The following is a 27,461-nucleotide window of genomic DNA, read 5'->3' as shown; positions in this document are numbered from 1 at the left end:
TGTAAAGGATGAACAAGTCTATTTACATAACTGATTTGAAAATGTAACAAGATGATAAATTTACAGATTATCATTTCGTTCTTCGAGCTGTACCAACACACGGTTGGGTGTTACCACTCCAGAAACCTCTGTAAATCCTAATGGCATCTATAATAGCAAAAAGAAAAAAAAATGAGTGTGAATTAATTAATGAAAATGCATATTTCAAACATTTAGTTTTATCCTAGTTTAGTTTTAAATGTGGTGCTATTGATTTTGTTGTACTAGGTTGACTATATATGGAAATTGGTTACAATAAATAGAAATGCACTTTCACATTTTTTTGATATAGCATACTAATTATGAATTAATATCAATATTTTACGTGTATTTTTTTCATTCGAATCCCGTCCATTAAAGGCTGTAAATCTGTCGTAAGTATGTTGGTTTAATAACAGACAGCGGTCTCTCGCCAGACGATGAAACTTATCTATTCTTAAAGACATTCATAAACATTAGTCATATCCTCGCTCGAAATCGAACCCTCGGCCTACTGGATGGAGAGAGCATTAACCTTTGAATGGAAGAGGAGTTGGATATATTATATGCAATACGGGAATCAAAAAGGTTCATGCGTAGATTTTAGCATGATTGATGGCGAAGAAAACTGTAACAGGGGTAATAGTTTATGCTGCCTGCAGGAGATGTGTAGTCCCATGGAGATCTTAGCCGATATTTTCATAGGTGTGACTAGTCTTATTGTGCATTGCCTCTCCAGAACATTTTCAAATAGTACTTTCTACTTAAATTTTGTATATTTTGATATTAAGATGTGCAGTTGAGTAGAACAATGCTAACATTAGGTTGGAGTTAGGTGGAAGATGATTTTCACCACATCTAAACTAAATTTATTACTGAAGGCTCGAAATATTAACAAAAAAAAGACATGAGTTGGTTTGTAAAGAAGGTTTTACACATCTGTACTGTGTTAAAATCCTGCTACTCTGCAACATGTATTTCACTGCCAAAATTCTAGATCATATATTTTGAGAATTCCTAAATTTGAATGCGATCACCAGTTGTATAGAAATAACATGAGGAATTTCGAAACGTTTTTTTTTCATAGTTTGTAATGTTTTTATTATAATATAGATATGTTATTCTTGCTAATTAACTATGTATTTCTGTCTAAATGAACTCTTAATTCCTTTTCCTATTTCACGTGTGGTAATTAATTTTAAATTGTTTATTTATGTAATTTATGCAGCTGTGAGTAGTGTCATTACGTTTGGAATTCTTTCAAGAACAAAAATCTTACTACAACGCTAATGTGTGCATTCACTGACAATAGCTGAGGAGTAAGTGAAAAAAAGTATTAACAAATTAATAAGTAAGTAACTTATTTAATGTAAATACCGTGGTGAACAAGAACTAGTAATATCTCTTTGCTTGGATTTTGATTACGTACCGCATGTCTTTATTCTATAAATAATCCAAAACGCAGAAAAAAAAAACGTTCGGGGATAAAGCTGCATTATTTTCTACAGTCGAAAGAGATATCCATTAATGGTAGATGGAGCATTCCGATTGACCCCATCTTAATATCGATTTATCGAATTACCATATAAAGTTATTATTATTAAGATGTAGGATATAGTAATGTTTTACTTACTTCAGTTTCCTGACAAGGCCGAAAACGAAAACGACTCAGAATTTTTATGATGCACATCTTAACTTCCAAAAGGGCAAACCGCATACCTACGCATACGCGTGGTCCTTTACCAAATGGTAGGTAAGCATAAGAAGGAGGCGCCAATTTATCAACCAGAAACCTGTAAGAAAAAGTTTAGAGAAATTTATGATTATACTTATCAATTGAAATAGATAATTAATATATATTAAAAAAGTATAAATTATTAATTTCTCACCAAATCAGAAAATTTTAAGAGCTTAGCCGATTGTTAGCATTAGTTGCATTCATATTGCAAGGTCTGCATATTCTTATTTTATTACTGTTTTTGATTAAAGGTTCTTGTTTTGAAAGTGTAGTTTCAAACTTACTGATTCTCCTCAGAGAGCACGTAGGAGTCTAGAAGTAATGCAATAGCAAAGCAAAATCGAATAAGCTCTGTGTGCTATTGTTACGGAGTTAAAGTCGAAACGTCTTCAAAATTTTCTCAGCGTTTCAAAATATATATACGGTTGAGGAGGAGCCAATCAGAAATGAATATTTCATTGCTATTTTAAGCCATTAAATCGCCAGTATTTAGCCTCTCAATGTATTTTTTTACTTTCTTTGTTTTTTTGTTTAAATGAGAGTTAATATAACAATAATATAAAATCTCATTATAATAAAATTTATAATGAGAGTTAATAGAAGCTCACTAGTTTATAATCGAAGAAAACCACATGATTTGATATCGGGAGATATTATAGCATTTGGAAGGCTTGTATATGTTTAATTAAATGATGACGAATCAATCTTATTCCAATGACGAGTGACATTTCTTCAAAGCCTTTCAACTTAATGATTGCTTCATATGATCACAAATCTTGTAAAACCTCTTTGTGTAACAATCTTTCATAAAATTTTCCTTGTCACCGAACAAGTAGACGTCATTCAGTAGGTATGTATTCTGCTGAATGGGCGTTTAGTGAAAAGCAATTATCAGTAATTTTATTAGAAATCGTACATTCGCCAATGAGAAACATTGACGAAATTACTGGTCTTGTCGAATGAACTTACAATAGATTTCATGTCGTCCCCCTCCTTTCCTGTTGCGTAGTCTACATATTTGCACATACTCTACACCTGCAGTAGTACTACCATATGACGCGCGTGTGAACTCTTCAAAGGATAGCTTATCTACTCTATGATCGAGCCATCTGCATAACGTTCAAAGTAAAGTAACCTTTTTCGCAACTATGATCTTTTCCAGTGATTTTTAAATACAATAGATCTGAAGAGTACAGTATTGCGCTAAATGCTAAAGCGTTCTAAACTTTTTTTAAATTTATTCTGGAAGGAGGGAAAATCCGGACACACTTTCAATATATATGACACATGGAAAAGAACTTTGTTGTATCAGAAATGAACATTTGGTTCACTATATGTTTCATAATTTCCTCTTAACTAATCGGAAGGTTGCAAAGTGTGTGTGATGTGATGGTAGTGTGAAAAGGGAACGTTACTGAAATGAATTCACTTGTCCAGGTGAGCATACAAATTAGCTAATGCCTCCTAAGACCTGGATTTCAGAGGCTCAAATGTTGTTATTGATATAGTTCCTGGAATTCTAGCTTGTTCTCTCTCTCTCTCTCTCTCTCTCTCACACACACACACACACACACGCATACATGCATTACACCCAAACGCTCCATAACTTTAGTTACCTCTAGATTCTTATCTACGACTAGATAAATTTGGAGGCAACGTTGACAATATTGTCTTCTTGTAATATGAGAAATATCATGCGTTGAGGTATCTTCATTCTGTAAAACAGATGGAGACATACTCCGGTACAATAGTGTTAGTTCTTTAAGGATTTGGTAGGTCAGTGTACAAATCTTAGCTATTTTTGGGCATCTCATTTTTCTATAAGTTTGAATTATTCAGTTACTGTCTGTACTTTAATGAATAACCTAAACACAGATTTACAGTACTTGCATATCCTACAATAAAATACCTGCAATTTGTATTCGTATATCTTAATAGAACATTAAAATAGAAAACAGAATATCAAAATGTAAATTAGGAAACTCAGTTGGCATATTGTTTCGATTATATCAAGGCTTGTTTCATATTCTAGAGCAAAATATTGATATTACATATAAACCTCTGTTGCAGTGCTTTACTTACTGCACCATAATATTCGTAATTAGAAGTTTCATTTCTGAGATTCTCCGTTTACTTATATAATAATTATCCCAACCTAATTTGATTTTATCACATTTTCACCTAAGTTAAATGATTCATAAAGCTGAATTGACTGATTATTCGTAGCGCAAAGAAAATACCACATTCCCCCCCCCCTCAGACAGAGAAAAGTTAATGGTTTAGATTTCGCCATAGAAACTATGATTATGGGGCGAATATAATTATATTTGTAAAGTGCGTATGGCATATGTTATTTTCCCACGGTTTGTCTGTTTGTTGTCCTCTTGCTTGTTTCTTTTGTGTATTAAAACTGACGGAGGAAAAGAAGTTACTTGGCTTGCAGTATATCTTCTAATATCATTATTGTCTCTTATTTTTGCATTTTGACATGAACAGATTTTCATCGAATAAAAGTTATGTAATATTGCACCTCTTCAACGTAATTTCTCATTGAAAATCATCGTGTGCCGGATCATAGTTCTTAAATCGAATATATGTATTTCAGAATAAATAATTTCAACTCTCTGAAACTATTACACTTAAATTTCAGATTAAGGAGAGTGCAATAATATTTGGCGTTAAGATGTTCTTTGAAACATAAATGATCGGTATTTCAATTATAAAATAACATCCCCATCCAACCTACCAATGCAATGTTTACATTCAAGCATAATTCGAAGCAAAGTGACAAATTAATTTTACATTTCATATCACTTTTAAGCACAGATGTTGTCTCATCTTGTTGATAGAGAGGCATGGGTGTAAAGTGACCATAAGGCTATCGTATACGTCAATATTTAGGAAGGATTAGCTCTTTATACCATCTCCTTCTATAGATTGGAAACGTTTCGCTTTGTTTCAAGCATTTTAATCCATAATTCCCAGAAAATGTGTGGAAAGGCTTTTATTGGTTTTATATACTTTTTTAAGTATTATTCATCTGTGTGTTCGTGTGTCTTTGTGTGCGAGTGATTAAACTAAAACTATACTTCTGTATCAGTACCTGTCTGGATCAAAGCACTCTGGATCAGGATACCAGACTGGATCATAGTGGATGGCAAAGACTGGAATGCTCACCAACATCCCTTTTCGAATTATCACACCTGTATCGCCAAGTTGATAATCAGCAGAAGCCCTCCTTTCCAGTCTAAAAAGGAATTAAAAAATAGTCAATCAAATAGCTGCTGTTTTAAAAAAAAAACGTAGCTTAGAAACCGAAAACAAAGTACTATTTTATAAAGCGGGGACATAATATAAACTGTTAGGGTTCGCTAGGAAACTTGACCGCAGCAATTCTTTCCTAGCCTAAAGTGTATGCCTACTCTCTCTCTCTCTCCCTCTGCTAATGCACTCCTCCTTTTTTGGAAAGACATCGGGTTCGAATACTTTTTTTACTCTTTCAACAAAAAATTATTAGAACGATTGCTAATCCTTGTTTGTACTGTTATCCTACTCTATTGCACGTGTACGCTGTTCATCTACCGCACACGTGCTATTTTTGGAGAATATATTACTGTCTATTCAGAAATAACGCACATAACAGATGTATATTAATCATAAGAAGGATCCATGTGCAGCTTTTATTATTTTCAGATTTATCAAAAATGAGGGAAATCTTCATAGTTTAATTTAAAATATCTTAATTTCGAAGCTCAAACTACAGAAACTTCGCTGTTTATTATGTTTTTCTGTTATCTTATTCCACCTTATTTCACAGTATCTTACCAATAACTCATTTAAATCCGAATATTTGAAATAAATATTTGCCTAACCTAAATTAATTTAGAGAGAGCGTCTAGAAGTCTTGTTATTATTAATAAAATGATTGAGGTAGGGAGAATCAGTTTCTAAAACTTATTTAAATTTAGAATGTGTGGAAATTAATCATATTTTCATGCATTTTGTTTCAAAATCATATCTCCAACATACCTAACAACAGGAGGGCATAATCTGAGGCATTCCGAAATAACAGCATCCAAGTATTTCATTTCTCCAATGGCTTCGTAAGTTACTTCAATCTATGAGAAGATTAAAAAAGAATTGAATATACTATATGTGTTACATAATTACGTGCTATAACTAAAATTTAAATTGCTTTAAATTATTTTATTATAAACGAATTTAATACTTACATATCTGCTCATTACGTCGTCCATTTCAAGAATAACTCTTTGTTGACAATCATTGTGAACAGCTAAGTTGTATGCGATATACGAAAGGAGACTCTTTGTACTGTCGTAACCAGCAGTAAAAAACGATACACACTGTGCAACTAGTTCGTTATGTCTGAGATCTATACAGAATCATAATAAAATAAGATTTTAAATACTACGTTCGCATGATAATATGACTAAGTAATTTGATTAGATGGTTAGTTATTCAGTAAAGATAGAGAAAATATAGGGAATAATTCCAAATGATCATGAAGCATTGGTAAATTCTTGTGGTATAATAAAAATATCTTAGCAGAATGAAAATATTTACTTCTTTTCAAAAGTGCTGTTTTTTTACTATGAAGATCATTTGCTTCTGAAAAATCTGTTGTTTCTTTATTATTGTTATTATCATCAGCTTCAGCATCAACAACCACTTGCAAGAAGTCACAACGGCCCTAATTATATAAATACATATTTATTTTAGATAATTCTAATATGAAAAATGGGTGAAATAGCAATCACATTTAATGATTTCATAATATTTGATTGTATATATCGAATGATATATAACAAAGAAGAAAATCATTAGGCATTTCCTATAAAGGAATAAGATTTTTTTAAATAATCTTAAAATAATTTAAAATATGAAATATTGTTGAATACGAACGCCATTTCCTTAGCATTTATAAAAACAAATAATAATAAAACATAGTTAATTTTCCATAAAAAATAGTGAGCGACACGCATTACTAAGATAGTATGGAATATGATTTTTTTTATTTACTTTGTTATTTTAAAATATTATAATATTGATATTATTATTGAAATAAACAAAATGTTATCTTGAAATATTAAAGCAAGGCTGCGTGAGTTTCGTATAAAATTTTCATTTTGTATGTACTGTTTTAACACTGGAAATTGTAGAGAGAAATCAATATCTACGGGAAAAAGTTTGAAGTTTATCATTTAAATATGACCCAGTAGTCATATTGTATATAAAATAATTAGTGGCTTTAATTTAATTGTGAAACATAAAACCTATACGTTTTATGTTTTACAGATTTCAAAAACAGCACATAAATAAATTCAGTATATATATATATATATATAATATGGCATTCAGGTATTGCAGCTTATTAATTGATAGTCAGTTTCAGTGTTAAGAAATACTGAAACTGAAGGGCTCGCGTTGGTCATATGAATTGTTTCACGTGAACCATATCTCATAAGATAAAGATCTTGTTTTGCAAATAAATTAAACGAAGTGTTTTGTTAATACTATTTTATGATTTTTTGTAATCTGCAGAAAAATAGTACTTTTAATTTTCACATTTAATTTTAGAATTTTTGTAAAGGAATTTGCTAAAGAGAGAGAGAGAGAATGAGTGAGTGAAATATTTAGCATATTTCTTCCTCTCTCTCTCTCTCTCTCTCTCTCTCTCTTTGATTAAAAATGTGAAGTTTCTGTTTTCTAGTTCGTAATACAATACTCCTTGCTCATTTGTGTTTGGCTAAATAACATAGTCGACGTGATATTGCATCATTCAAAGTTGGTGACGTCGCATTCTTTCGCATTCTTTAGCGATTATGTAGTTACATGGTCTGTAACTTAAAAGTCTTCAATTTGAGTTATTTAAGGTACTAACATGGAAGATATTTCAAAAGCAGCACATAAATAAATTCAATATATATATATATAGATAATATTTTAATACCCTCCATATCCATATCCATATTTTAATACCCTCCATATTAATATCTTAAATACAAGTTGAAGCATTTCTGAATTCTGTATCGTATTATATTATTATATACCTGCCGAGGGTTCACTTGTGATGAATTTAACTGCTTGATATGCGCTTGCTATGGTTAGGGTTATGTATTTTGCCCTCTTGAGGTTACTTCGTGATAACTGATGACAACCAGCCATTTTAAACAGCTCTTGGGCCTGTGAAACGTTAATCAAAAGCACTAATAAATGGCAAATATACGGACTCCTAAAACGAGTCTGTGTATTTTAAATAGTGTAAACCAAGGTAGCTTCAATGTTTCATACGCTCTCTGGTAAATCTGGAAACTTTTTAAGTTTCATTTGCATTTAGATATAAAATATGGAGATATTTATAATATACTTCCATATTATTATTTAATGTTCTCTTCTGGGAAATAGTAAACACTTTTCCGTTACAACCACATCAAGATGCAGCTAGTTGGTCAGGATTTTCTTTTTGCAGGCACAATGAGGAATGCATCTATTCACACACGCATACGTTTGAAAGAATATACTAGTAGGCTAGTTCTATTGGCTGACATCTTATATACTTTTACATTCATGTTCATTCAAGAAAACTGTTGCTATTCTAAATTTAAAAATTATAGGAATTCATACGAAAAAACGCTGACTAACAACTGTATTATAAGCAGCTTCATACTAGTTTTACATATAATTAATTGATGATAAATGACGTTTGTTTCATTTCTGAGATCTTGAAATGATATAATGATTTAAATAATGTGATTAAATCATGATAAATTACACGTAATGTAACGTATCTTTATTAAACAACGAAAATACGGACGATAACTTCTGGAGCTTATGGCAGAAGAATTTTTAAACAAAAAAAAAATTGTATGGACATGGAGCGGATACTGAAATATTATGAAACTATGGCTGTTTAAGAGTTTATGAACAATAGTCGTAGAGAAAAGAGCGCAGTCATCATGTATGTGTAAAGTGTATCTGTTTAATCTAGAAATGGGTACATAACTCTGTTTCGAAGTTCCCTTCTTTTTTAAGTTCGAACAAATATCCATTTGAGAGGTTTTAAATGAAAATCATTGTACTAACTCAAGTTTCTTCTAGCGGATACTATGGGGAATGAAAAGAAGTACCAACTATGTTAGAGCTTCTGAAATTACGTCAGATTGAAGAGATACCAACTATGGGCAGCATACGATACTTTACACATTTCACTACAGCATTAAGGCGATTATTTCTATTATCCTACCTATCCAAGTACGATGTTATAAACATCTACCTTACACGAGACCTAATCTCATGAGCATCCAATTTTCAGAAACTTATCTGACTATTCAGTGATCTTATCACAGAAAAAATTAGTAGTTACCATATATATATATATATATATATATATATATATATATTCAAATATATATATATTCAAATATATTCAATTAGTAATATTTCTAGTTGAAGGAGGGAAAAAATCTGCAGCATTCTACAAAAATAAAAGTTTAAGCTTAGCTGAAGAGATCAGCTGTCCATCTACTTGAAGTAGTGGTGTGTTTTAATCATTACTTAAACGTTGAAATTAAGGATTTTAAATAATTTTATTTGCTAATTTAAATCAATTTAAATAGTTTAATTTATTTTTCCTCACCTGTTTGGTCTTTTTGCGCTCCTCAATAATCTGTAAAATGGTTTCTTTAAAAAACTGAACAGGTTCAGGATTAAACAGAGATACTTGAAATAATCTCATGGCCCATGGGAAGAAAACTGGGAAAGAGAAAAATATTTTTAAAAAAAGTTTTAGCTGTGCTGTATGTATACATCAAATGATTTAACTGATAAAAATATATGATTAAAATGTAGCGTACTTGAATCATTCACACTCTATTTGAAATTGTTCTTTTATTGTATATCGTTGTCACAACATAAACACTATGACAAAATATCAAAACAAATACTAGCACTTTAGCTCGAAAGTCCAACTACTTTGCTAAATTTCAACGACAAGAGCTTGAGAGTTTTTGTTTACATAATTCTCTCTCTCTCTCTCTCTCTCTCTCTTTACGGAATTAACTTTATATGGATTTTAGGAGAAGAATGTTTAGCTGTGCACGCATTTATGAATATTAACATTATTAATAAAATTACTTGTGTTTCCCTTTATTTTTTTCTTATTATCTTTCTTTCTGCATTTTCTTTCTTGTTAAACGAGTTTAAATATCCCATTAACCAAACTTTCTTTAATGCAAAACATGCAGAACTTTCAGCAGTGAAGGAGGGAATGAAAGGAAAGAATAGTTTTATTATAAACTTTAAAATAGTCACTACTATGATTGCATTTCAGCTTCTTCAAGAGTGTAGTATATTCAACACATAACTATTTTTTTTCTCTTTTAATTTCGGTATGCTCTTGCTTGACGCCGTTGGCTCTTCTTCCCGTTATAAACTGATTCATTTCATCAGAAGGCAGCCAAATACTAAAGGAGTTAGTTTTTGTCTAATTATCAGGATTTATTAATATTACCGAAAAGAAGTCAATGGGCGCTAAAATGAAGTAAACGAAAATAGGTAGAATTTTATTAGTACTAACAAAAATAGCTTCTTTTTTTTTTCTTCTACTTCCCAGAAATCTTAATTTTAAAGATCGGTTTTTCAGCTCTTATGTCAGTTACTGCAACAAAAACATTAATCCTTAATATTGCGCAACATTACGGGTTGATGTTTAAAGTAATGAACGCATGGAACTGGTTCAGAATGAATTATTTTTAAACTGAATTCAAAGTGAATATCCAAAATTCACTAAGAAATGTGAAACTATCAACTTTTGCATGCACAACAGGATAACTATTTTAATAAATATTCTGGATAAATATATGAAAAGGAATTCTCCTATAAAGTGTACTTACCAGTGAGGATATTTCTCCAAGAAAAGTTACTTTGGAAAAGTAATTTCGCTTTTGTAACGAAGGTGTTATCTGGATCTTGTAATGAATTTATTCGGACACCAAATGCAGAACTTGCAATAACATCCAATGTGTATGCTCCAAATACCCTAGTTTTACAACAACTAAGTATGTACTAAGATCGGCATCTATTTTACATGGATTTGTTTTATTTAACAAGCATTACAAAAACTAATTAAAATAATTAGTCTCATTAAATAAGAAGATTCAAAACATACTAAAGCTAAGAGGTGAATATGTTTACCAACCTGGTTGACCGAGTAAATAGTGTATCCGTTCTCCTACCACCAACAGGATGTGTTCGAACCCTTTGGATATGGATGTTTGTAAAACCCTGCTCTGTGCGAGCTTGTATAGCTCCTTGAGTTTATCATTTAAAATTCACTTGTCATTTAAAATTAAAAAAAACAACAAAACATTATGTGTTCTCCGACCGGTTTCTCTGGTTTGAAAAACTTGGGACCTCCAAATGAAACCACCTGGTTATCTTCTGTTGAAAAGCCCTTATAAGGATTCATCGTATCCTTAGCAGAATTCGAACCCACGTCTTTCCAGCCGAAGGTCAAATGTTGAGACGTCCTTGCGACCGCGGTACGGACGCACCATTATTTTTGCGCGTATTTATGGCAATATGCATTTTTCTATTATATTCTTTATTACGTAATATAATAATAATAATAATAATTGTATAATTGTAATTTACGTGTATACGTAATATTTCCCAACAATCATAAAACATTGAAGAATAAAATTAATCTGCATTCGAAAAATAAAGAAACAAATTAGGCAGTTTTATATTGAATAAGAAGTACAATATATTTAAAAAGATTAATATTAGGTTCTTCAAAAATAAACTGAATAACTAACCGAAGTCCAACGGCTATTTTTCTGGCATCCTTAATAATAATTAAGGGGATACAAATACCTTGTTGTTCAACTGCCAGTAAGCAAAACTCTAAGATCGAGAACCACGAATCTATGAGTTTCATATATATACCGAAAAACTATCGTCGAATCCAAGTGTAAATGACCACTTGGTAGTACAACACCAAGCCCCTAGGGGATGTAATACTGTAATTACATTATGAGGAGAGGTCACTACCCAGACCGGTTTCAACCTTTTTTGAGGTCTCATCAGTGAGTAGGTAGACCTGGAAGATAACAAGGTTTAAGTGAGCTTACATACCTTTACTATACGAATGCCATAAAGGTGTGTTTGTATATTATAACATGAATTGAAAGCCAAACGGCTATTTTTCTGGCATCCTTAATAATAATTAAGGGGATACAAATCCCTTGTTGTTCAACTGCCTTACTGGCAGTTGAACAACAAGGGAATTGCAATATTACATCCAATATTATTACAATATTTGTAATTACAGTATTACATCCCCTAGGGGCTGTGTTTTTACATTATGAGAAAATATCAAGGATAGTGAGGGAGCTTGCTCTACCTTTGCTTCGAGTTGCCTTGATGTTGTACTACCAAGTGGTCATTTATACTTGGATTCGCCGATAGTTTTTCGGTATATATATGAAACTCATAGATTCGTAGTTCTCGATCTTAGAGTTTTGCTTACTGGCAGTTGAACAACAAGGGATTTGTGTCCCGTTAATTATTATAACCAAAGTCCATTGTTTTAGTGTGAAAGTAATATGATTGTAATTTATGAACATACTAAGATCGCAGTAATGATCCGTCTGCTGAAGGTGAAATAAGAAATTATTATAACGGAATAAATACAGTAGAATATTTGGAGATTTATCTGAACCTTTCGAGGGAAAGAATAAGCTTTACAATGAATTTAGTTATTTAAGGAACGTTCATGCTATGAACGTTCCCTGGAAACACTGTTTTCCTTTCAAAGTAAGCAGCATAAATTGGTGCTTTGAAATGCATTGAAACGTTCCTTAAACAACCAACGTACCAGCTAATTAGTGACTAGAAATATGGACTCTGCCTCTTTCAATGCACAGCTTATCTGGCACTCACCCATCTCTCTCTGCGCTTAAGCCATGGAAAAGTTTGGAGACATTCGCATGATTGCTTTTAACATTTCTAAGTCATATGGTCAGGTATGGCACAGAAATCTGCTCAGCAACTACCATCCTATGGTATGCCTTCAACCTTTCGCAACTAAGTTGCCAACTTCCTTTCTGATCCTTACTACGTGTCATGGTAGGTGGTTTCCTCTCCTCAGATGTCCCCACCAATGCAGGAATACTTTAAGGGTTCTATGCTTTCACTCATGTTCTTTCTCCTTCCTGTGCAGCATAAATGAACTGCTTTCGCACTCACATTGTATCAGTATTTATGTTGGTGACAAAACACTCTGTTCTTCCTTCTCATTTGACAAACTATGTAGTGTCCAAATGTAAAAGCCTCAAGATCCTCCATAGCTGACGGCTAAATTCTGATCTCTTCATTCTTCAAGGGGGGGGGGAGAATAACTTTGTGATTTTAGTGTTCCATCCCAAAGCACAACTTAATTTGCGCAAAAAGGATCCCACCCCACTTCCTCTTACTTTCAATAACACTCATATCAAAATATGATCAGATAACTATTCTCGCGCAACTATACCTCCATATTTTTCTGGCACAAACACATCTCTTCATAATTTCTACAGCCGCCAAAAACTGGGTGTACCTTTCTACACATATAATACTATATGAAAATGAATGAATGAATTTCATCACCCGTTGTGAGACCCACCGCCTTGTTCCAAAAAACAAAGGTGGATGGAATGAAAGTGGAGGAAGAGTAGCTGAAAACATCTGTTTCTTTTTTCTGTCGCTGTGTGAACTATGAGTTCTGACTACATACAGCTATAGGTTTATGGAAGCATCTTAGCGATCCTATACAAATAAATTCATCTTTTTGCAATTGTATATATTGTAGTTAGTTGCAAAATACAACAAGATTACAACCAGAATGTGTTTGGATATGATAACTGCCAGGAGTCTGCTATTTATGAGATTTATTTATCTAAATACTTGTTAAGCTTAGAGATGATGATGACGTTGTGTCAATCGAATGTTTTTCCTGATTTATACTGAGGCGTTTGGCTGTAGTATCCGAAAAAAAAAGTTCAACTTGATATTTGACATTCTTTATTTTTCATGACATGGCAATTCTGTTGAAACGACTAGGTTGAATTTTAACATTAAGTATGTGGATATGATTTCAGAAAATGGAAACAGGAGGATAAGAGCAACTAGCACAGAGTTTAGATTCGAATCACGCTAAACTACATTTGAAGGAATTCATAAGTCGACAGAGAGAGAGAGAGAGAGAGAGACCAACATTCAGATTCGGTATTGAAAGTGATGATAGCCATTTTATTGGAGGACTGGAATAAAATGCATGTGTCCATTTATTAACATTAGTGGAAAGTTTTCTCAATAATGGCATTGTGGTCAGGGCCAAAATTGAGTATGTGCGTATTAAGGTTCTTGAAAATAAAGTTAATGAAAAATCCACTTTTGCCTAGGAATACTTTTTTCAGTAAAATATATATTGGGTTTGGTGACATCCGGTATGTTTCTATAATAGTGTGATCTGAGTGTGAATGGTAGAGTCTTCGTAGTTCAGTTAGTTTCAACGGAGCTCTTTATATGGAAATAACTGAGTACGAATCCCTGTAGGACGCTAGGAACTTTATCAGGGCTTCTCACTGAAGAGTACGTTAGTCATTCTGATACAAAAGAGGAGGGTTTCTTCAGACAACTTGGGAATTTCGTCCCTCAAAACAAGCAAATCAACCCTACTGGACACACGTCTACAGACATAAGATACTAACTACGAGATGGAAGAGATTGAACCCCTTACCGTCTTAACTTTCTACAACACATTTTGAATCTCAAGGGGAGCTCCATAGTAGTCAGCCTCCAGGATGGAGATGACACTTAACAGATAGCGTGAATGGCATCATTCCCATTGCATCCATCAGTGTTCTTTTTTTTAATGTTGTCCTATTGTTACTTTTAATCTGTTCCAGTAACATTTACACGTGATGAGATTTTGTGAAAATACGAGTAATAATAAAATATATCCTTGACATTTGATAACAGGATTAATTAACACTTGGCAAATATTACGATTGCAAACTTACCAGAGTGGTTTAATACAGATGTTTTTTCAAGAAAAAGTAGCAAGAAAAATTTCGCATCAAATATTATTGAACTAAGATCTTTCATTCCACGTTTGACTTGAGGCTCATGTATTAAAGCCAGCCTTATAGACTTTTGATACATATCAAATACTAACTGTTCATGCAGACTACAAAGAATGATTTTTGATGAATTTTATTTACGAATTATTGAATGGTTTTTTTTTTCATAGAACCACATTTTTAGTATAAAATATCATCAATTGTTAATTCAATGCACAGCAACTTATATGAGAGATGAGTATTAAAGCAAGTATATATATTTAAATAGCTGAATTAAATTAATTCATGTAACCATGCAGATGCATACCTTTGACAATCTAGTGGCTTTCTTTCTTTATGCAAATGAACAAGATGTTCTATGAGACTCTCTGTGTTATCTTGAATAAGCTTCATCATCTAAACATGTTTACATTTAATTTGATTATTTATTCTCAAGAAATGGATAAATATTAAAAATTGAAAACGAGTCAATAAAATCTAAGTGTAAATAAAATAAACAAATTCCTTGAATTAAAAGTAAACTTAAGAAATTACTTTTCAATAAAACTTATTGAAAATATGTATGGATGCTAAACAAACTGCTGTAGAACAAAGCATATTTCATTCGTTTTTAAAATTCTTGAGATATATATTTATAACTTTCACACTTTTAATTATTGCAGTCTAATTTTAACTGTTCACGTTTCCATCCTAATACGTATATATGCTTATTAATGACTGTTAAGGCAAACTTTCAACATTTTGAGGTGCAAATAATGAAAGACAGTATTGTGTTGACACTAATTTTTATGTCTTGTGACAACAGGACGAATGGACATACTTCGATGTTTTGCAGGGAACCAATTAGTTAGGGGATTAAGTGTGTCTGTGTTTGACAACGCAAAGGTGGTCAGACATTGACGTGCTGAGTGAACAGGAAAGATATTATTTAAATGTAGTCAAGGCTGGATTAATATTTAGATAAATAGATTTATGTGTCCAGTAATGGGACTCTAAGAACACTATGTACTAGTAATAGTACTACTACTACTGCTACTACTACTACTACTACTAATAATAATAATACATTATCATCATCATCATTATGCCTATCAAGGATTTAGGCCTAGCGTGGATTGTTCAGGCCTTAGAAGTCATCGTTGGATCGTTAAGAGGACGTCCTAGTTTTCTTTTTCCTAATGGCTTATACTTTAAGGCTTGTTTTGGTAATCTTTCTGTTTTCATTCTTTGAACGTGTTCCATCCATTTATGTTTATATTTTTTAATTTTTTCTATTACTTATGCCTGGTTTAATTCTTTCATAATTTCTTCGTTTCTTTTGTGATCAAATAGAATATGTTTTGCAGTTTTTCTCATAAACTTCACTTCAGCTGTTATTAATCTTTGTTTGTCTTTTTTTTATTGTCCAGATTTCACCTCCATACAATAGGACCGGTAGGGCCAATGTATTTTATACTTTTAGTCTGGTTTGATTTTGAACTAGGCTTGGTTTAAATAGAGAGTTAATTACACCTGTTTTTTTAAATATTTTGCAATTGTTACATTTATATCGTTTTCATTTTCATATGTAATCATACAACCTAAGTAATTAAATGAATTCACCTGTTCTAAAATCTTGTTATCTATTACTATTTTAGTTCTTGCTGGATCTTGTCCTTTAAAGGCCATAGGGTTTGATTGTTTAGTTGATATTATCATTCCATAATATTTGGCTATCTCATTTAGATTTAAAATAACTTTCTGTAAGTTATCTTCAGAATTTGTAATTACTATTTGGTCATCGGCAAAAAGGAGAGTGATTAAGTTTACAGTAGGAGAATGTTTAATACCTTGATGTAAATTTTTATTTCATTTTATTATTATTTCATTTAGGTAAATACTAAAAAAGAGTTGCTGAGAGGGGACATCCCTGTCAGACTCCTTGGTTTATCTCTGTCGTATATGATAGTTCATGATTTAATCTTATTTGTATTTGATTGTTTTCATATATACTTATGATAGCTTTTAGGATATGATCTGATATTTGTTTTTCTTTTGATATGTTAAATAAAATGATTCTTTTAACTTTGTCTAATACTTTTTAAAAGTCAATAAATGTAATATGTGCTTATAAATTGTATTCTCTTCTTTTCTCTATTATTAATTTTTAGGCAAAAGGCCTAAAAATTAATAATAGAGAAAAGAAGAGAATACAAGGTCTATACATGATCATCCTTTTCTAAATCCATGATGTACTTCTAAAATAAAGTTTTCAGAATAATTTATTAGTTTTTTATTTAAAATTCTGCTATATATTTTGTAACAAGAATTTAGTATACTTATACATCTATAGTTTTAGGATCATCTCTACTACCCTTTTAAAAGATAGGAATCGTAATTGCTTTTTTTCCATTCTACTGAGGGATTACCAGTTGAATAGATTTTATTTAAAAATAATAGGAGCCTTTCTTTGAACCTTGTTCCCGCATATTTATATAGTTATGAAACTAGCTTATCTTCTCCAGATGATTTTTCGTTTCTTGTTTCTTTCAGGCTTCCACAATTCTGTATAGAAATTTAAAAATTCTTCTAATTTTATTTCGGTATTTAATTTTATGATTTCTTTAGTATCTATATTTAAGTGTTTCAAAATCTTATATACGTTGGGTCTTATTTTTATAAATTATGTTCTAAATTAGAAACAGATTTGTTCCATGATTCTCTATGTCTTTTTCTGACTTCTCTTTTAGCTATGGCTCTTATTCTTTTATATTCTATTTCATCTTCTAATCTTTTACTGCATACCATTTATGATAGGCTTCTTTTTTCATTTTGATTACTTCTTTGATTGTATCATCCCATATCTTTAGTTTTTTCCCTTTTATTGAATTTTTGGTCTTTTCTAAGCTTTCATTTGCTTCTGCATTTAGTATAGTTTTTATATTAAGCCATTATATTTCTATTTCTTCATTTTGTTTTATTTTATCTAGATATTGGTTAATTATTTGTTAATATAACTATTGTATACATATGTGTGTCATTTAATAATCTAGTTTTATAAACAAATGTTTTAAATTTTCTTTCTGTTCTTGTTATTTGTAGCCATTTAGGTGGTAATCCTAATTTTATTTTAAGGAGGAAGTGGTCACTACTTATTTCATATCCTCTGTGAACTCTAGCATCTAAAGAGACTTTGATGTCTTTTCATTTAAGATACAATAATCTAATATTGATTTCCATCCTCTTGCTGCCCAAGTATATGTATGTATGTCTTTATGTTTATAGAAAGAATTCATTATTTTTAGATTATTATAGACTACAAAATCGATCAATTTGCTACCATTCTTGTTTAGAGTATGTTCTTCGTATATTCCTATATTATTATTAATTTTCGTGTTTCCGATTCTTGCGCATCCTGCTAATATTACATAATCATTTTATTATATATATTTTGTAACTGATTATAAAGTTCACTGTTATCCTGTTCTCTTCCTTCTTCTGAGGCATATAAACCAATTATGGTTAAATAACCTCTATCTATCTTTATTCTAGCTTCTGTTATTCTTTCATTCCATAATGTATAATATTTTAACTGTTTTGAAAGGGAGTTATGAATCCAAATCATAACTCCTGCTTGTGTTCTTTGGTCTCTGTCAATTCTATTATATATCACATTAAAATTTTCGGTTCTCATTGTTCCTTTTAATTTCTTCTTTTGTTTCAGTGATTACTGCTATTTAAAAATTTCTTTCATTTAATATTTGGTCTAATTCTATTTCTTTATATGCTATACGTATTATATTTTGACGTTTCCATTTTCGTTTTACCTTTTCCATAGATTCATTCCGATTACCTTTTTCTGTCGGCTTAAAAGTAGAATAACGTTCTCCGTGTCAGGTGAGTACCCTGGCGATGGATAGTCCAGTGGTAGGTCTGCTATCGTACGGCTTCTGAACTAGCCTTCTTCCAAATTTAAATCTATAGGAGGAATAGGGTATTCCTCCTATAAATTTACTATATTGGAAAAGAGTAGATTATAGTAGAATAGAGTAGAATTATAATAAAGGTTTATAGAGGGGACATAGATATAAGGACAGAAATGGAAAGACCCCATGGCCTTCGATTACTCTAATGGCATAAAGGTCATAAAATAAGAAGAGTTGCCTGGTAAGGCCTTATGAGAAAGATTAAAGTGAGTTGATCTTCCTCAAAGTAGAGGGGTAGATCCAGCTAGGGAACATGGGAGTGCCACTTCCTTTACAATCAAGATGATTGCCCCTTATGGCCCTGTTGGTCCATGAGTCCTTATTCAGTATATGCGGACCACCCAACCATACATAATAATAATAATAATAATAATAATAATAATAATAATAATAATAATAATAATACGCGTGATCCAATAATCTAGGAAACCTGCCCACTCAATGCCTGAAAAAAAAAAAAAACTGCATAGCGTTAAATATCAACTAGCTAAATATAAATTCAGTTGTATTTGACAAGAAGTTTTCGTATTGCCACTTTTTGTTTAATTACTCCACCTCAAATAAAGGTTTTATACCGATCTCATAATTTAAAATAAAGGGAGCTGAAACATTTAAAGTGGACTGAAGGAACGCTTCAGTATTAAGCTGTACACTTGCATTTGCAAATCGCAGATTTGCAAATTAGTTGTAATAAAATATATACTTTAAATATTACTATGAAGTGAATTTCACGAAAAACATACAAAATCTTTTTATTGCCGAATCTGCATCTTTAAAGAACAGTGTTATCCTTAAATTCATGCTCAAGTTTTTGTATGCGAATAATTTTATACGAATATTCAGTTTTTCTAAATACTTGATATTAAGAAAAACTGAATAAAAGGCTTACGCTAAGGTAAGAAACTTTTTTTTAATTTTATGTATATACTATATGCCGTAATTAGAACATCTTAACTGTTTTATGATGCTTTTAAATAAGAAGCAATGTCCCAAAACCTTTCAATGCATCTGAAGATTATAATAATCTTTTTGCATTTTCTTACATTTTTCTCATTTCTATGTGTTTTAAGAAAGAAAGAAAGAAAGAAAGTTTAAATATTTGTCATTTATAACAAACAAAATTTTAAATTTGAATTAATATGAATTTTTTTTGGGGGGGCGGGAATATAATCTGGCCAACATATCTTGATTTTTTTCGTTTGATTATATTATTTCGTACATATGTTTTGTTATATATTCTGCCATATTATAATACGAAACAACAATTTAGACTGCCACAGGACCCTCCAAAGTGACTAGTCTTCCTTGACAAATGTCCGCTGACCACGCCTAAAACACGCTCTGTGTGTGTGTGTGTGTGTGTGTGTGTGTGTGTGTGTGTGTGTGTGTGTGTGTGTGTGTGTGTGTGTGTGTGTGTGTGTGTGTGTGTGTGTGTGTGTGTGTGTGTGTGCGTGCGTGCGTGCGTGCGTGCTATGCTTAGACGTGTGACAAAAAAAATATGGTGATGGAGATAGATAAAGCCTCTTTTCGGGCAGAAACTAATTACTCAAGTAACTACTTTCTGCCCGAAAGATCTTTTATATCTCAAGTACACCTTTGCAATACTGAATTGTGATATCGAATTATCAAATTTCAATAATGTGATTGAAAATTGAAAAATGATACAATCTTATTTAACCCACTTTCAATTAAATCACATTTTAACGTGTTATGTTCCTAGTTAAAAAAATTAAAAGATTATATTTTATTCAATATATATTTCTGGAAAATGGAATATTCTTACCTTTCGTAGTCTGCTTAATGTAAATGCTGGTGATACTACAGCTCGAACTCTCTTCCAATCTTCATTTTCCAGAACGAATAACATATTATCTACCATTGTATCTCCAAATTTCAGATCCTTAGGGAAAAAAAAATTGTTATATTAGATCAGAGAAAAAGTATTGAAACATATTGAATAATCCACAAAAGCATTTGAAGGGTATCGAATAATAATTAAACGTATTTGCAAAATTGTTTAATAACCATTTTCGTAAATAAAACAAAATTAAATAAAAAATAAAAAATTATAAATTTTAGCAAGTTATAAACTCTGAAAACATTTATAGAAAACAATAACAGAATTATAATGTTTCACTGTGCAATTCACATTTCATTTATACATAGCACCTCAATCCAATATACAGTAGAATATTAAACTTCTTTGGAAAATTATCTTCCCTGCTGAAAGAGCCCGAGACTGTTTATGTAAATACAAAGCCTTAAATATGAGTTTAGTGGAGATAAGCACAATTTTTATTCCCTCAAATGTCGCGTTCATTGGATTCACTCTTGGATTCAATTTAATAATATATTATATAATATCAATCATATACATATCATATTATATACAAGGAATTCATGTATATTATACTAAAATAAATGGGAAAATCTGACCAATTCAATGATATGTTAATACCACTCATTTTCATAATTTCTTTCGCTGCGATATATTAAAACGTCTTCTTACCAGGTAAACAAAACTGTATTGTTTACGTCCGTTATATCTGGCAACCTAACAAGAGCCAATTAACACGTAAGTCAAAGTTCGAATACTGATGGTGAACGATAGAATTAAACAATAACTCAGCACCAAGAAAGCTGAAAAATCCTAATAAATTGTTGTCCGATTAAACAGGTGTTATTAAAATCAGATATTTTCCGTAGAGAAAAAAGAATAGTGTATTTACTAGATATGTTCCATGAATTCCTGCGCTATAATCCGATCTCTTCGGCATGGATCACATCAACAAATAATACTATATATCCTAAAGTTTTAATCAACTGCTTTACTTCCACGTACTTTTCCAATTATTCGTTCATATTCATATTGCAAAGAGCAAGAGTGGGAAACTACAGATTTTGTGAAGCATCCTACTGATTGGTTTTTTCATGCTGAATGCTAAATTTTGGTATTTTTGAATATGAGACTATAAATATTATTAGGAATTGCTGTAAATAAGTGCCTTAAAACTCTGTTATTCTGAAGGATTTCCACTGAATAGATTTACTACTAAGAATATATTTTTTCTCTATAATTATTGTACCAAACATTAATTTAATTACAATTTTCTCCCAAAAAATTTAAAAACTAATATTCCTTCTCTAACTACCGTAGTCTTTAACGTTACTTTTTGTAGATTAAACTTATTTTTTCAGCTCTTTGTAAGATAGGATTTTTTTCTCTGTTTAGTATTTTCATCAGAATTGATAAAGTGCTCCTTTAACATTACTCACTTCACATTGATATAGTTGAATGTTAATTCTTTCTTTCTTTTTTGTTCTAGATAATTCTTAAAACGCTTTTCTTGTTAACTCACAGTTTTTTTCTAGCCAGACACTTACTATGGGCAGTTCCAGATTTACGCTTTTTGTACACGTATTTAAGCCCTTTTTTTCCCCAAATTTATATATATATAATAATTATATGATGTTTAAAACACATTCAATAAAAATGTTATATTAACTTATATTATATATTTATCTTATTCCATATTTCATTAAATTCTTCGAGTTTAGGCTTAATAGTTCGTCACGGATATATTCATAGTAATTTAAATAGGTGTTTAAATAAAAATTGCTATATTAAAAATTTAATACTAATTTGCATATATACTATATGTATCGAGTAATTTTACTGAATTAGAAAAAATAGCATCATTAGCATATAATATGAAGTTAATGATATTATTATTATTATTAATTTCATATAATATTAATGACGGATAACAAAATTAAGTTGCATTAATTTATATAGCTTAATTTACATATTAATTTACTTATATTAATGAAACTCGCGATTATACGAAAGAGTACGAAATAAACATACCCTATGATTTGGAAAAAATGAAAAGTCCTTCACAAGGATTCTCTTTACAAGTTCAGGTTCAGCAACTGTGAGGACAGGTTTCTGGCCGTCATATCGCCTACGAAGATGAAATAAACTTATGAGCGCATTTGCTAATCACTAAAATGTTGTCAACAGCAGGTTCAGTTTTCAGGGTCATAAATTAAGATGAAATATTATCCTTCATAGATTATATAACTTCTACTTGAAAATAACGTTGCTTAAAAAGAAAGTTTTCGAAAAACAAATTACATTAGTTTTGTTATTAAAATAAGAATTAGCATTAATTTCAACTCACAAATTATATAATCGCTATAATGGAACTTTTTAATAGAAACAAATTTCGTTGCTTCCTTAATAAAAAAAAATATAAAAACAGCTGGAAAGGTTTCTTACTTTTAATTACCATAATGTTGCATTTTTTTGTAAAGATCATCGTGTATGTGTAAGAGTGTGGTTAACAAAGGTGTTAGGACTAGATTTTTTGCTTAGAGGGTGATGAATGTGTGAAATGCGTTGCGAGTGCTTCGTCTACAAGTGAATTTAAGGAGAAGTAACAGTATTGTGTGAATAATAGTTAGTGTAGTAATAGTTAGTTCGTTAGTAATAGTCAATGTAGGGTCTCCCGCGATGAGTTATCTCACTCCATGGAGGCACTATAATAATAATAATAATAATAATAATAATAATAATAATAATAATAATAATAATAATAATAATAATAATAATAATTATTATTATTATTATTATTATTATTATTATTATTAGATAGTTGGGTGGGATCTGAATTGGTGTGCATCATCAGTCAAATTGTTCTTTGAATGATATCTTCTTTTTGACGGTGTATCAATTATGTGAAGTAATAATAATAATAGCAATTAATTAAACAAGTAATCTAGCGGATCGCTCATAAAAATTTATTACATAGAAATTCGCTCTCTTTGTACTAATATTCATAAAAACTGTACACATGCAAGGAATGTTACAAGAAATTATTTCATATTGTTAAATTTTCTTACCCATAAATTCTCCCAAATGTTTTGTACAGCTCAGTTTCCAGGATGTGAAGAGGCTAAAATAAAAATATCTTCATTTTTACATTTTTATTCAAAAACTTATAACTTATAATCATCATTTCTTATAACGTGACGTATATTAATATTTAAGTTTCAAATCAATATATTTTAAATTTAATTTAATGAGAACTTTAAAGGATGACTAGTTCGAATAAGTAACTCAATTCAATTCATTTTATTCAACGAATACAAATGTTTGACCCTTTTGTTTCAATACTTCATATATCTAGAACTTTATGTTAGCTTTGAGGAACAATCATAAAGATTATTTTCTGCTTATGAAAAAAAAAGCTTTGACATAACATTTGTATATAAATAGAAATGCATTTATGGTGATTAATCTGGAAGTAAACAACTTTCAGTTTGGTCTCTAGACTAAGTTTTCGATTATGTAAAATTAAATAACATTAATTTAATTAATATTATTAATAAATAACATTAATTAAATGGCATTAATAAAAACATTAATAATAAAAGTCCTGAACCCACCCAAAGCACTAATATGCTACAGGTTTAGAGGCTTCCTCGGTAGAAGTTATGTAAAAACATTTTTCACTTAGCAGATTTCTTTCAAATAAGTAAATGTATTGAATTCACAGCATTTAAATTCCATTGTCTGACATTTGGTTAGACTTTTTATTTACAAAAAATTAACTTCCTATATTATAATAGGAAGTTCATTCTGCTGGATAGTGAATCAGTTTTCAACTGCAATACAAAAATTATTCGTTCTAATTTTTTTTATTTTATCTTGACTTAATTCGTATATAAAATGAATGCACATGTTACATTAAATTATTTATTATGTAAAAAGAAAAGTTGTAGATATATCTTTGAATCCAAACTATGAATAATGTCTACGAAATATATAAATATCTTTAGCCAGAAGTTAGTATAACAATACGCATAATAGAGCGAATGAATTTAACGAAGCCTGACTTACCATACAACACTTACCATACAACCTTTGATAAATATATTAAAATGTTACATTAACTAAATTATATATCATTAGTTAAATTAGGATTAATGTCATGGTATGAGTATCATATGATTCTGTATAGTATAGTGATTATAACAGAATTAAATAACAACATAACAAAATTACTCTATGAAGTATATGTAATTGCTCTGGTATAATTACACAAGTAATAATACATAGGAGGAAATATTAACGAAATTTATATTTACATCATATTTGTTTATTTTTATTATATTGCATTGTATTAAATTAAATCATACGAAATCTATAGTTAAAGTGTGGATGAAATGTTTACACCCACACAATGAAATTCGAATTTTTCAATCTTTGTAATCCAAGTTTTATAATATCAGTAAACGATAAGGCATAATGAATTTATTTTGTAGTTGTAGAATATCATATAATAGCTGTCCTACTGAATATAAGAGAGAGCGTCATTCTGTTATGAAGTTCTGAAATGATATTGTTATTTCAACAACAAATAACTAATTTAAAGTGCCATCGCTGATTATTCAATGCAAATATTATCTCAAATATTGCTTGTTATGAAATTATTTTTCAAAGGCACAGGTAAGGATTCGGGCAGACTAAATTTTGCATCGTTTATATAATAGTCGATTATCGTTGTAATTACTGTTGCTTTTCATTATTATATCAAGTTATTGTAATTATTCTAATTATAGTATTTTTCATTTGAACTCAATAAAACAGATGCACACAGAGTAGTAAAGTTGCCCGTATCATATTTAAATCTGTGGATTTTAGATTCTTATCTAATGTTATAATTTGGTGGAATACTCTGTGAGCTAGCTATCGTTAGAGTGTGAATTGTTGAATACAAAACTTCATTCAACTCTATATTCTTACACATTTATGAGTGATACATTTTAAATGGCTACTGAACACATGGCTATAAAGTCAGCATAGTGTGCTTTTTTATATAATTTCGTTTTAATTACCTTTTTAGACCATACATTCATGGAGCCGAACAGAACATTGGGTTTTATAGTTGCTACCCCTTGACTTTCCCAGTACCTCTCTGTCCTTGTTATATACCTATTTCAAAACAAATAAAAGTAAGTGCCTGTACAGAAAAAATAAAAGTATAGATTACATTTACTTCAGCCATTTATACCTACAACCATATTATCTTGAACTTACGTGAATAGAATCAGTACCAAGACAATGGCAAAGAGGAACCACGTACAGATATCACCCAATTCCATAGCAAATGTAAGAACGTCGATTTGTTCTTTAGTGTTTTTAGCTTTTCTGTGAAGATTTGACTCATTTACTCAGGTGGGTTACGGTTTGTTCCGCCGACGGCTTAGTTCTGTGACTGCTGTTGCACTGCAGAGTATATATACGATAGCTCTCAAGGTTACTCACGTCACCGAGGTTCGTATGTGTATGTGTGTATGCTGATACCAGGAAGTGAGAAAACTATCGAGCCAGGGCATCTTGCCAGAGTCGGTAGCACTTAGATAGAGAGGACAGAGAACTCACCGAAGAACATTTCACTGTCATCATCCATGATTTAAAACTGCGACAATGGAAGCTATTGACCTAGGGTTGCTGACATCTCCTACAAATACTTGTGGACATCATGTGATATCATTCAGCTGGTGAAAGTTCTGCTGGTAAATGTGAGGATTAAGTACCTTATATGCCAAAGGGTAATGACTGAAACGAAATTTCAAAATTTCGCTTTAGAACAACACCACGTCAAAGTTACAATTTTAAGAATGGGGAGATTCCTAAAGGGGAATTTCACTTATCATAAGTATAATATAATACGGTTTCATGTATAGACAATAAATCTGCTTCTAAGAAAAATATTCACTTTATAGGGGTAGTACTATTTTCTGTCTTTCTTTCTCCTTCCTTCACTAGTTAGGATCACATCTTCATATCAGATTCATTAAAATGATATATGTAGTTATTTTCGGTCACTTTAAAAATATTTAGAAACTAAAAGCAGAACCATCGTCAACGAATTTTTCCTTTTACTGTTAAAACTTAATGTAAGGGATATCTTTACTTTATTATTCCGAGATCATGAATATAAATTCATAAATGCAATATAATATAAAAAATAAAGCAATAATATACCTTCAGGAAGTGTCATTTAGATGTAGCTGAGAACCAGATATAGTATGGTATTTTTTGAAATATACGATACAGAGAATGTCAATTTGAGGAGCACCGTTAACTCAGGGCGAAACTACCGTGTATAGGTTAAGCGAAGAATCTCGAGATCTTATTTTTTATTATATACTTTTTTATTATCTACCCACTATTTTTATACTGTGGAAAGTCACCTAAGTTTAACTTTATCGAGGAATATTTTAGCATGCCATATACTCCTACGCAATCTTAACGAATATAATTTTGGTCGCAATGCAGACAGCCAAAGGTTATTTCACCAAAGGAAGTCATTTCAAATTCAGAAATAAAATTGGTTCGAGAACCACTATAACTACAAACATTAACTATGATTGATAAGAGACACATATATTTGAGAATGTTTGAATCTTATAAAATCACAAGAAGTGTAAAATCAAGAATGATAAGAAAGTAATCATTTGTATTTTATGCGCAATTTGTAAGCACATTTGTGTATTTGTTTGTTTTAACAAACAAATACACAAATG

The 27,461-nt window shown here is 30.7% G+C and overlaps 1 protein-coding gene across 1 annotated transcript; it reads right to left on the bottom strand.

Moving 5' to 3' along the window:
* LOC150101662 (cytochrome P450 3A8-like) lies at positions 1 to 26,117 on the bottom strand. The gene is made up of 14 exons (XM_090400842.1): positions 25,969 to 26,117; positions 25,767 to 25,863; positions 23,769 to 23,821; positions 22,732 to 22,828; positions 20,647 to 20,763; positions 15,206 to 15,294; positions 10,669 to 10,814; positions 9,414 to 9,529; positions 6,341 to 6,467; positions 5,989 to 6,149; positions 5,786 to 5,874; positions 4,860 to 5,003; positions 1,652 to 1,811; positions 1 to 147 (listed from the first exon to the last, which is right to left on the bottom strand). The coding sequence occupies exons 1-14, from the start codon at positions 26,031 to 26,033 to the stop codon at positions 61 to 63; spliced, it is 1,548 nt and encodes a 515-aa protein (XP_090256968.1). The 5' UTR covers positions 26,034 to 26,117; the 3' UTR covers positions 1 to 60.
* Positions 26,118 to 27,461: the final 1,344 nt, after the last annotated feature.

This window comes from Typopeltis vanoorti, chromosome 11 (genome assembly GCF_054136105.1).
Source record: "Typopeltis vanoorti isolate ZY-2024b chromosome 11, IOZ_Tvanoo_1.0, whole genome shotgun sequence".
In the NCBI taxonomy this organism is placed as follows: domain Eukaryota; kingdom Metazoa; phylum Arthropoda; class Arachnida; order Uropygi; family Thelyphonidae; genus Typopeltis; species Typopeltis vanoorti.
Note: the sequence above shows the minus strand (reverse complement) of the source record. Positions and strands in the feature narration are given on the sequence as shown.

What these genes read in the sequence shown, in the direction of transcription:
- LOC150101662 (XM_090400842.1), bottom strand. Translation starts at nt 26,033, where the DNA reads ATGGAATTGGGTGATATCTGTACGTGGTTCCTCTTTGCCATTGTCTTG. An exon ending in TGAATGTATGGTCTAAAAAG is followed by an intron (nt 23,822 to 25,766) that starts GTAATTAAAACG and finishes TTTTTATTTTAG; the next exon opens with CCTCTTCACATCCTGGAAAC. An exon ending in CATTTTTTCCAAATCATAGG is followed by an intron (nt 20,764 to 22,731) that starts GTATGTTTATTT and finishes TTTTTCCCTAAG; the next exon opens with GATCTGAAATTTGGAGATAC.